The sequence below is a fragment of the Pteropus alecto genome, unplaced genomic scaffold, assembly GCF_000325575.1.
Source record: "Pteropus alecto unplaced genomic scaffold, ASM32557v1 scaffold111, whole genome shotgun sequence".
Taxonomy (NCBI): Eukaryota; Metazoa; Chordata; class Mammalia; order Chiroptera; family Pteropodidae; genus Pteropus; species Pteropus alecto.
The window spans coordinates 6,126,480-6,138,960 of NW_006431915.1; the positions used below are offsets into that span (position 1 = coordinate 6,126,480).

A 12,481-nucleotide genomic window follows, 5' to 3' on the forward strand; every position below is an offset into this window, starting at 1 on the left:
GACTACATGTAGATATTTGTCACATTTTCTGGCTGCCCAGCAATTTTCAACCACCCTTACTATGTTTCAGGAATGTACTACCTGAAAGTCTCACCACCCCCACACCTGACTCCTAAAGTAAAGCTAAGAAAACTCCCTTAGTCAGCTTTCCTGTCAACTGTGGCATAACCATGTAATCCAGACTCCATCGATAAGACTTATCCACGGAGACGCTGATTTTGAAGTGAGCCATATCAGGAAGCAGTACTGCATGTACATATATTTATTTCTATCAATAAGGTAGAAGAAGTATCTGGCTTTCAAACTCCTCAAAACCTAATTCTTGGTGAAGAGATGTCACAGATACTGGCAACAGTAGTTGTTGCAATAAAATCGAAGTTCTGACACAGAAGTGGAAGTAGGTTAGTGCTCAGGGAAAACAACTAAAGGGTTTTTCCTATAAAGCCTGTTCTGTGACATGGCTTTGGGCCCCTAGAAATGTAAGGCTGTGGTTGATCCTCTGGTTTTGTCAATTAGTCTGCAAACCACTCAATATCCAGAGACAGTGTCCGTTGCTTGCACCTGGTTACTCTGACTGATCCATATAGATACAACTTCCATTTGAAAGAGTTGAAGGGTACCTAAAAAGAAGGAATGGAAAGCAAGTCTAGAAAGTGTGATTATCCAACTAGTACAGGTTTCTGAGCAGGGAACTGATATAATCGTAGTGGTGCTTCAGGAAAATCAAACTGACAACGGTAGGGAAGCTTTATTAAGGAGGAACTTGAGACGGGTTCCAGTTAAGGCCAAGACAAGGCTGATGAAGAGACCATCGTGGGACACTGAGACTTGGACTAGATCGGGGGTAGTAGAGGTGGATAACAGTCTCATTCCTGATTTGACCGTTGGCAAAGAACTCACATGGCTCTCTATGCACAATTTTTAATATATTAAAAGTCACTACTAATCATTTTTATGGTATTTGACTGAAAAAAATTATCAAATTCAAATCAATCAAGATGTCACATGACAGTATCTTCTTGGCGTGGATTCAAGTTTGACTATATTTCTTTGACAGATGATAAGAGCAGCCAAAGATTCTCTCAAGTGTACTTTTCACTGTTTTCAGAGTTCCCATCTGCTAGGCAAATTTAGCCCGTTAGCCACATTAAGGCCCCAGTTCTCCTTTTTCTCGTATCAAGGGGCTCATGGAACACTTAGTAATGCTACAGTCATGGAGAGAATTACTGCATCTTTTTGACTTCCAGCCAAGAACTACCGGGACCTAGCAGGAAAAGCAGAGAGAGGCGGGTAGGTAAGGAGAGTATAGTGTGTTCATTCTCGGTGGGATTGATGGCAACCATTCTTATCTGTAGAGTTTAAAAAAGCGGTTCCCATTTATTTTCTCATTGAATGAAACCTTCACCAGGGCTCTCTGTGGTCGGTGTTGTTAGGCCCATTTTAAAAACAGAGACACTGAGACTCAGAGGTAGACTCATGCAACTGGGAACCAACAGAGCTGAGGTTTGAGTTCAGATCCTTAAATCCAAAACTAGTACATTTTGCACTTTATTGGGCAACAGAGGAAAATGAGAAATGGTGCATCTTTCCTGATGGAGTCATGGGCCTGGGACTCCCTGGTAGGAGGCCAGTATCCCTACTGAGTGACCTTTGCTCAGGTTGCTTTGGGACCCTTAAGGCAAACCGCCCTATTCTGTACTCAGAACTGGAGTGACATCCTTTCTCAAGTACGCAGGCCCAGGAATGGTTAATTAGGATATGGTGCTAATTAACCATACTTCACGCTCTTAAGCCAACTTCCAAAGTGATGGATATATAATCATAGGAGTTAAACATAGCAAGATCAAAATGCTAGCTTTGTGGCTAATTAAAGAGATCATGAACTGACTTTCCACTATATATCCCCCCACCCCAAATTGTATTCCTCCCTCTCTGAGGGGCAGAGCATGTTCTGGTAAGTTCACTGCGTAGAGGAGCAGATATCCTGAGTTTTCTGAGAGTAATTGGATCCAAAAGAGAGCTTTCCCATTCTTGTTATTCCAGTTAGTCACTCTCACCCCCTTGGGGAGCACTTCGTGAAGGATACAGGAGTAGAGCGTGTCTGCCCATACTTTCTCCCTTCCTCCGTGACAGCGTAAAGAAATAGGAGCAAGCATTCTGTCCTCTCAACACTCTGCCTCCCACATGGCAACATCCTGAGTCTATTAAGGACTACCAGTTGACGCAATAATAAAACCCATTATGATGAGGAAAGAGAGACAGTGGTCTTTCTATCTAGAATAGTAGGTAAATGTGACAATCATATAGGAGACAGGACGAGTAGCCTGGAATAGCAGATGTGCTATTGAGATCTGGGGGAATCACCAAATTAGATTTCCAGGGCTGTAAAGAACCTCAGAGATCAGGTACAACAAATGTCTGCATACCTGACAGGCTTACCTGTTAAGGTCATATAGGAAGTTGTAGAGTAAGGATTTAAACTAAAATGGTTAACCTGGTTGTCCTGAAGTCTTAATGACCTCAATTTCATACTCAAGACCCTCTTTTAAGGCTTTCTCTCCTTAGGTCCCATGCTGATACCTTTGATCCTCTAGATTGGCCATAAGTGAATGGGCATCTCATGCAAGGATAGCCACCTATACCTTGGTCTATAAATTGAGCAGTAGGCACTCCAGTGACTAAGTGAACCAATCAGAGTCTGTCTCTTGAAGATTTTTTAATATGAGACATTGAGCAATTAATAAGAGGAGCAAATGACAGAGAACAGGCGGTAAGAAGACATGAGCCAAAGCTATGAATGAGCAGAGAGTGTGAGGTCAAGTGGAGAGTAAAGAGCATTTTATAGGTAGAGATGTCGACTGTAGAAGAAAAGATGGAGGAGCTGGATCTAAGTGTGGCAAAACTTTAGAGTAGCAGTCAAGTGACAGAACAATGATGGGGTTTAGAGTGCCTGGATGGCAGGGAGATAATTCAGACAGAAAAATGGCAGCCAAAAGTAAATTGTGCCTTTGAGAGCCTAAGAAAGAGGATGAGATGTGAATCTCTGACTATAATTTTAGCTGTGTTCATTGTGAGGACAGGTGTTTGCCTTCTGATAGTAAGTAGACTTTAATCCTAAGGACAAGTCACATAACAGGGGTGGCTCCAGAGAAATTCAAAGTAATTGCCCAAGATGTAACATCAGCCCACAACTAAATTCTCACACTGAAGAATTGCTAGCAAATAGAAATGGCAGGCTTGACATAGCTCATTAGATAATAGAAAAGGCATGGATTCTTCCAAATCAACAAACATCTTTTGATGCTTCAAAAGCCAGCTGGGCAAGCTATTCCAGCAATGGAGAGGTGCGGCTCTGGCATATGCCGACACACAGTGAACACCCAAGTGCTGTAGTGCCGATTAGTTGTGTAATGAACGGATGAGTCAAAGATCACACTTCCTCGTTTGTCAGCTACTTGGTAGCTCCCAGGAACTTGCTTCGGTCGGTCAGTGGCTCCATACAAACAATCCTGAGGCTGATTATGAGCTCTCAGAACCATTATCAAGACCTGAAGTTCGCCCATGCAACTCGACACCAAAAAAGCAAACAATTCAATTAAAAATGGGCAGAAGACCTGAATAGGTATTTCTCCAAAGAGGACATACAGATGTCCAATAGACATAAAAAGTTGCTCAAGGTCACTAATCCTCAGAGAAATACAAGTTAAAACCACAAGTTAAAACCTGTCAGAATGGCTATCATCAATAAATCAATCAGAGAAATACAAGTTTAAACCACAAGTTAAAACCTATCAGAATGGCTATCATCGATAAATCCAAATCAACAAGTGTTGGTGAGGATGTGGAGAAAAGGAAACCCCCATACACTGCTGGTGGGTTTGCAAATTAGTACAGCCACTATGGAAGACAGTTTGGAAGTTTCTCAAAAAAAAACAAAAAAAGAAAAGAAAAGAAAAGAAAGAAGAACTACCTTATGAATTAGCAATTGCACTTCTGAGTATTTACCTAAAGAAAACCAAAACACTAATTCAAAAAGATTTATTCACCCCTATGTTCACAGCAGCGCTATTTACAATAGCCAAGATATGGAAGCAACCTAAGTGCCCATCAATAGGCAATTGGATAAAGAAGTTATGGTACATATATGCAATGGAATATTATTCAGCCATAAAAAATGAAACCTTACCATTTGCAATGAACTGGATGGACCTAGAGGATATTATAATTCAGACAGAGAAAGATAAATACCATAGGATTTCACTTACATGTGGAATGTAAGGAACAAAATAAATGAACAAATAAAATTAAAACAAACTCACAGATACAGAGAACAAACTGGTGACTGCCAGATGAGAGGGGGGTTGAGGGGCCGAGTGAAAATAGTGAAGGGATTAAGACATACTAATTAGTATTTACAAAACAATCATGGGGATGTGGAGTACAACATAGGGAATATAGTCAATAATATTTTAATGTGTATGTATAGTGCCAGGAGGGTGCTAGAGTAATCGAGGGGATCATGTCATAAATTATATAAATGTATAACCATTGTGCTGTACACCTGACACTAATATAAAATAAAGTCAAGTTAAAAAAAAAAAAGACCTGAGTTTTAGTATCTTAGGTGAAGAAGGGACTCCTGACTCACATTCTTTAATCCAAACAGGGAGATTCAGTCAGGGGCTGTGTTTCTCTGAGCATCTTCATTTTCTTCAGGGCATCGTGAATTTATGATGACAGCACAAAGGAAGAGGCTAAGTAAAAATGTGGTTCAGTAAAGTCAGCTCTGGCAAGGTATGAAATCTTACCTATAAAAAATGTCCACCACTGGCTGGTCAATAACACTCACAACTACGGTGGTTCCATGTTCTTTCCAGTGAAATTCTTCCCACATATCCCCTGATCATAATGTGGATATTGATACTGGTCACCTTGCTACTCAATAGTCCTGGAGTGGGTGGAGTGGTTGGTTAGCTTTCCTCCCAATCCCCAGTGATTCAGGAAGAATCAAGTCACATACTGCCAGGTTTAAATCCTGGCTAAGCTACTTAATAATTGGATAACCATAGACAAATAATCTCTTGAGTCTCAATTTCTTCACCTGTAAATTAAAGATAATAGTATCCACTTTGTAGGGTGGTTTTCAAGGTTAAATTAAATCAGGTATATAAAGTACTTAACACAATGCCTGGTATGAGTGGCAGCTCAATAATTAGCAGTTCCCATCCCTGAGATTCGTGAATCTCAGAATTGGAAAAATGTTAGAGGTCATCCAAATAAAACCTCCTTTTGCTTTTCTGTTGCCAGAATCCCCGATTGCACATATGGTCATCCAGTCTCTTCTTTGAATCTATCCAAGGCAAGAGAAAATCCTCTTGAAGAGTACTGAGGTTCTTGCTAAAATTGAGCTGAAACACAACTTTCAGGAGCTCCTGCCTTTTGGAATAGGAACTCCTTGTCCACACGCAGGAGTAGTGAGTGCTTCTGGTTGTGCAGACATGCATTGCACAGCTCCAGGTGTCACTGTTCGAGTAGATTGCAATGTCTATTGTGCCCCCTTGGAGTTGGGCCCTGTCTATGTAATAGTCATCCAAATATGTGGTGTCAACCTCATATCTTTTTGTGTCTTTTCTTCTCCAATAAAAACCTCCAGATTTCTTCTCTCATGCCTTACATGACAAGTTTTGTATCTCCTGTCAGGCTAGTCACTCTTCTCTGAATGCTCAACTGTGTAGTGGCTGGATCTGGGCACAGTGCTTAAGTCATCATCTGATCAGCTTGAAGAAATGAAACTTTTCACATCTCCCGCTACTAAGCTGTGTTCTCCCACTCCTACTCCATCCTGTACTTGCATGATTTTTTTTTTTTATGATTTTAGTTCTCACTTAATCTAAGAACAAGACTTTCCATTTGTCCCTGTGAAATCACATTTAGCTAGGTTTGGCTCTTCGTTCCAGATGATGAACACTTCTTCGTGTCACATAACATATCCATTTTCTCATGTTGGTACAAAGATTACGCAAGACTCATAGGGCAAGGGACAGAGTGCTTTATTCTACTCTTTGAAAATTCTCTCCAAATTGACATAGATTTTTTTCTTTTGTCTGTTTTTCTCTCTTTCTTCTTCTCTCCCTCTCTCCCTCTCTCCCTTCCTTCCTTCCTTCCTTCCTGCTACATAGAGCCTCTCCGCCCCACTACTTTCCCTCTCTCTCTCTCTTACCCCCTCTCCCTGCCTCCTCTCTCTCTCCCTTTCTCTCTTTCTCTCTCTCCCTCTCCCTCTCCCTCTGTCTCTTTTCATATTTATTGCACCGGCATTCAGATAAGGTGTCTCTTTCTTGACCGCAATCATAGGGTAGAAGACTGTTGAGTTTCTTATTCAAGTTATTTATTGCTTCAGACAACAGTTATCGAGTACCTGCTGTATCTTGGCACCGTACTAGATACTTAGAGTACAGGCAGTGCTGTGCTGGTAAATGTTTAACAGCTGATTATCCAGAAAAAAAAAAAAAGAAAGAAAGAAAAAAGAAAAGAAATCCCTGGGTTGTAGTGTTTGCTGATTTCTATAGTATAACAACTTCCAAAAATAGCAGATTTCAATCTACCAATGTGGTGTCACTGAACATGGAGTTGGGAAGAGATGTGCACAATCGGGGCTGTGAGCCAGCGTGAGCCGACTCCAGCACACTAATGATAATGTGCAAATGAACCACGTATGGTCTTTGCCTTATGAAATCTCCATGAGGTATTTATAGTCTGGTGATGCACAATGCTTATCTCCCCTCTAGACCTACCATGGAGAAACCATGCCCATAGAGAAAATAAGATTTATCTGACATGATTTGTTCTCAGTGAACCCACGTTGTTACATAATTGCAATAAACCCTTTTAAGTGCTTTTGAATCATTCTTTTCCACGTTTCATTCAAAATTCTTTCCAGAAGCAATGTTGAATTCATTCACCTATACTTGAGGGAATCTATCTTCTCTCCTCTAAAAATTAGTACACCATTCTGCCCATTTCTAGTCTTCTAACATGCTTACTATTCACCATAATTCCTCAAAATTCTTCATAGGCATTTTGGAAATCTCATTCTCAAATTCTCAGTATCTTGGGTTGAATTCCATTTTCATCCGGGAGCCTAGAGCTCGTACTGCTCTCAACCCATCTTGAGCTTTGATTCCAACCTGTGTTTGTTTTTCTCTTTTGAATCTGAAGATTTTTTACTTGATGAGAATGATAGAAGGAAAATAAAGGTAAGAACCCTTCTTCTATGTCTCTGTGACAGATCACCTTTGTTCGCTAGCTGTGATAGCCAGAATAAGGCCCCCAAAGATGTCCACACCATAATCTCTGGATTATGGGGGATATATTGTGTTACGTGTGAATACGTTATATTATGTGGCAAGGAGGAATTGAGGTTGCACACAGAATTAAGCTTGCTAAACAGCAAATCTTAAAACGAGATTATCCTGGGTTATCCAGAGGAGCCCAATGTCCTTTAAATGTGGAAGAGAGTGGAAAAAGATTTAAAGATGCTACACTGCTGGCTCTGAAGATGGAAGAAGGGACCATGAGCCAAGGAATTCAGGTGGCCCGTAGAAACTGAAAAAGGCAAGGAGACAGGCTCTCTTCTCTAGCCTCCCGAAGGGAAAGGGCCCTGGTGACCCTCTGGTTTTAGCCCAGTGAGACCCATTTCGGATATCTGTCCTCCAGAAATTTAAGATAACCATTTGTGTTTTTAAGCTACCAACTTTGTGGCAAATTCGTTACAGCAACTATAGAAAACTCACACAATAATCAATTTCAGGCCTCCTTCTCCCTGCCATCTTCCACTACAGATTCTGGAAAGTTCAATACTTGCTATATCAGCAGTTCTGTGCTCTTCTAATTCATTTCCAAAAACACAGTGGTGACTTAGATACCAATTTTACCAAAATATGGTATTCTGGAAACCAGAGGACCTTGACCACTGAAGAAAGTGCTTTGGCTATCAAGACATGCCTTGTCGCCATAGCCTGACGGTATTTTCTCCAGAGGCAGAGGGGGAGATAATACATCCCCTCTCCAGTGTTATGCCCGGTTGTAGTCACATCCAATGCAGGTGCTTTCCAGGTACACAGCTCTATCTTCAGGCAACACATGCACACACAGCTTCTTTTTCTCAAAGTGTCTTCATAGCGCTAGAGTGTTAGGTCCAGGTGAGTTTCCAAACCTGACCATCCATTCCATCTGGAACTACCTTTCTCACAGTTTAGTGCCCACGCTCTTGAGAGCAGAAGTCTCATGTCATCTCAATCCCAAGATCCCCTGCATTTCCTGGCTCAAAATGAGTGCTACTTCTTCCAGAGGAAAACAACCCTAACTTATTACAGTAAAAGTGCACTTTTGCTTTCTAATTCCCCAGAGATAATTATCCCATTAGTGCATGGTCTTGTGATTCTCATATATTCAACTGCATTTTTTTTATCAGTATTATTTCCACCCCCCCACCACTTGCTTCTCTAACTGCTTCCTCTCCTCTCCACCTCTGTGAAATCAACAGCAAAGCAAGGACTTTGCCACATTCTTCAGTCTTACATGAATGAGAATTTCCGGGGAGAGTGGGGAGTTTATGTCTGCCATGTCTTGCCCTTTCTTTCCCTTCAGCTGGATGGGCAGCTGCAATTCTTTCCCACAACCATAGTCTTTCTTTCTTTCTTCCTTTTATCCTTACCTGCGTCTCTACCTCCACTGAGTCTCTACCCTAAGGTAATCGATTTCTATACCACCATACACATTCTCTTGCGTAGCTCTGTTCTCTTCCATGTCCGTGTTCCATTCTTAAGTTTCATGCCTCAGAGTCTCCAGAACGATGTTCTCTCAGTTTATGTCTTATGCTCTGTACTCAGGTACCCTTAGTTCATTATTTATTAATATTAATATGTTCCAGGTGCTGTGGGAAATCAAAGATGCTTCATGTGACATGAGTCCAGCCTCATAGTTCACAGACCGGTTGGGAGATTACTAGATAACTATGCTGTGCATAGGAAGTGGTACATGCTTTAAGAAAAGAATTGATAAAATACAATGGGAACTCAGTAGTAGACCAGAGGTCACTTCCAATTTGGAGAGATACCTCAAAGAGGAGGGACTTCTAAGCTATGCCTTGAAAAGTATGAATGATTTAGAGATGTAAAGAAGGAGGCGGGTGGCATTTCAGGCGGAGGAGGCTATCATGGGAGCAAAAAGTTTAGAGGGGAGATAAGACTGGGTGTTTCCATGGAGAAGAATGAAGTTCAGCTTGGACACAGATAGCATAGTGGGTGGAAGAGCGAAAGATAAGACTAGAAATGTAGGTGGGGCCAGCCCTTGGAGGGTTGTAAAATCAACAAAGGATTTAGCCTTTCCTCTGTAGTCAATAGAAATCCTGAAAGTTTGGTGAGCAGGGAGAAAAGTCACAAGCTTTTTAAAAAAATGTATAATAACCACACAATTAAAAAATAAAAAAGAAAGTTGGTGTTGAGTAATTTAACTAAGTTGTATAGGTTGTCATCTAACCTCTGATCGATCTCAATTTTTTTTTTTTAACAAAAATTTTGAATTAAAAGGGGCCAGTGAAGAAAGGGCAATTTGGGTTCTGAAAGTCTCTGCCTATGCATACCCCAGAGATCAAGGCTGGAAACAAAAACATTTACCCAGATCCACCGGGCACTGGCATTTTCTAAGCTGTGTAGCTGGAGAGAGGTTGTACAGTTGGAAGGCAGCTCTCAAATGCAATGAGGGCTTCAGTGGAAATGACCTTGAAATGACATTCCGGAACATAGTGTCGTCCCTGATTCATAGGTCCCTTCCCTTCTTTGGGCCTCAGTTTCCCATATGAACACTGAGAGGGTCTATCAAGGTGGCCCCTGGGCATGGACAGTTGACTTCTGTCCTGTTAGCTTCTACAGTGTCTCACTCCTTGGCCACCACCCCCAGCATGGGCTGGAAACAAACATACATCACTCTTCCTGCCTCGTCTTTGGAATTTCTCTTGCCCTAAAAATGCCACACACAGATCTCTGAATGTAGAGAACATCAGCTATAGTTCCCTAATTCTATCACCGTTCCAGATAGTTTTTTGGCATGCATTGGAGAGAAGTTGCAGGTTGGAGAGATGGTGGGGTGGGAAAACCCAGAAGAAAATCAACTACAACCCTTTCTCCAAGGAAAGCCTGCCCTGGGGTACTGTTTTAAAAGTGGGTTTTAGAAAAAGCATGGCTGAATAAGTTTGACTGAGTTGTGCAAAGCTGTGAAGTGTTGGGGGAAGTGGGGATGACAATCGTTTTCACTGTGGGCAGGTCTTGGATGGAAAGTAGCATCAGAAAATGACCGTTTAGTAGGGGACCTACCTGTCATGGATTTCCTGGTCCTAATACCTGGAGTTGCAGTTGGGCCTGGAACATATCTGACTGACATGGAAACAGAGCTGTCAATCTTTTGGCATCAGCTGTCACCAGAGGAGGACTGTGATGAGAAGACAGCAAAGGAGAAAGAGTAGAGGTAAAAGTAGGGGTGGGAAGGGAAGAGGAAGCAGGCAGGGTTCTAAAAGCACCCCAAGATCTTTCAGCAGAGCTTGGTCATGAGTGGGTCATCCTCCTGGGCGAATCTGGTGGAGAAGGTGCCATATTTTCTCTGGCAACAACTTCTACCCTCCAGAGGTGGTGCCTTCTTGCAGCCAACGCCAATTATGGTGCTGGAGCCAAAGCCTCATCTGTTGGTGAAGCCTTCCATCTAGACTCTTCACCAAAATGATGGTGTGAGCCCACCCCTGGCATGACTAAGCTAGCAGGCACTTGGAGGGCACCTAGGTGAAGCCCCTCTTTCTACCAAGAAGGGAAATTAGGCTCAGAGACAAGAGGGGATTTGTCAGAATCACTCATTTGGTAAGTAGCCTCCTAGAATTTGATGCCGAGCCTCCTTATATGAGGTGAGAACTTATAAGAACTTTAATATTATAACTCGCCACCCAAAATTTGTCTTTTTTGCAGCTTGAGCTCTGAAGCTGCTTGCGGAACATAAGTTTGCCCTTTTGGGCCCTGGAACTGTCTGCAGAGCCAGCAGCCTCCTGTGCTGACTTGTACTATTTGATAAATTGTACTCTTTACATCATTGTTAAATTACACTCCCTGTGCTATGATTGTGTGATCAAAGACAGCCTTTTTGTCATACAGGCCTGGGCTGATAGGACTTGATAAACAATCCTATATTACCCTTTGTTCTCACCTCACAATCCCACTTGCTTGATCATCGAGTCAGCCAACCATTGAAAGCCCAGTTGCTCCCACCAATCAGGAAACAAATTATGTAAGTTTATGGTCTTGCTTCCCCTCGCTTCCCATCTCTTTGATCAATAGCTCCTTACAACTTTCACCTTTATAAACCCTGCCCTATCCCCTTCATTTTGGAACATACTCTTGGTTCATACCAAGGACTGCATTTTCCAGTTTGCAAATCATTACCTGAATAAACTCTCTTTAAATTTCTTTAAAACAGTATCTCCAGATTTTTGTTTACAAATGTGTAGTGATTAAGAGAACATTGGTTTAGAGCCAGACAACATCAGTTCAGACCCTGCTTCCACCTCTATTAACTGAGAGATTTAACCAACTTTTTTAACCTCTTTCAGGCTCAACTGCCCCACTTATAAAAAAGGCGACCTTAGTAGAATCTACCTCAGAAGGTGTCGTAATGCCTAATTGAAATAATAAATAAAACGCTTTTAACATAATCGACTCACATAAATGCTCAGTCTATGTTAGTGAAGAAAAGTCTACAGTCTTTTCTCTACCCCCTGCAATAACACCTGTCACCCCCAGTGCTTGCCCCCAGACCAAACTACTAGATAGATGATACCGAGTTTTTCCACGGTTGGTCATAGACACCACTCCCTTTGTTCAAAGCACCGGTCAGGGAGGGAAGGAAGAAGAGGGCCTCACTCTATCCACACTCTATTTACACAGGGGTTGCAAATTTAAATATCCACAAAGAACAGACAGGTATGTAAACAAGTAAAGCAAGTCAAGCAAGATGTGTGACAAATTGGAGTTTGATCCTGTCCCTATAGAATTGCCTTTGCTTGTGTTTCCTATGATACTGAGGGCTGGAAGAAAAACAACCATTATGGAACCAGCCATAGTTTGAATTATAAGAATGTTTGCAATGTCACCTTGTGAAGATATGTGGAAAATTCTTAACTGATACCACTATCAACATTAGGTGTGTACCTCTTAACCACTGATCTGGGCTTTTATTTCATGGGCCTGGTGAACTGTAACAAGCCAGAGGTATCTGTATGAGTTGCATTATTGACAGCTCAGAGGCAAATCTGTGACCATACACAGAGATGTGTTGGTTAGTGTGTATTTTTAGCTTTATTTCTTCCTTTCTTTCTTTTATCTTATCTAATTTTCAAAAATTCATTATTTTCATTAAGAAACTTATTTTTTTCCCAATGGCTAGC

The 12,481-nt window shown here is 41.6% G+C and overlaps 1 protein-coding gene across 1 annotated transcript in view; it reads right to left on the reverse strand.

Annotated features, from left to right (window-relative positions):
- Positions 1-1,095: 1,095 nt before the first annotated feature.
- The window catches only part of SUSD1 (sushi domain containing 1), a 171,774-nt gene continuing 160,388 nt past the window's right edge, over positions 1,096-12,481 (reverse strand). The window contains exon 16 of the mRNA XM_025041553.1: positions 1,096-1,264. Within this exon, the coding sequence (XP_024897321.1) occupies positions 1,224-1,264 (41 nt within the window). The 3' untranslated portion in view covers positions 1,096-1,223. The remainder of the gene's footprint in view (positions 1,265-12,481) is intronic.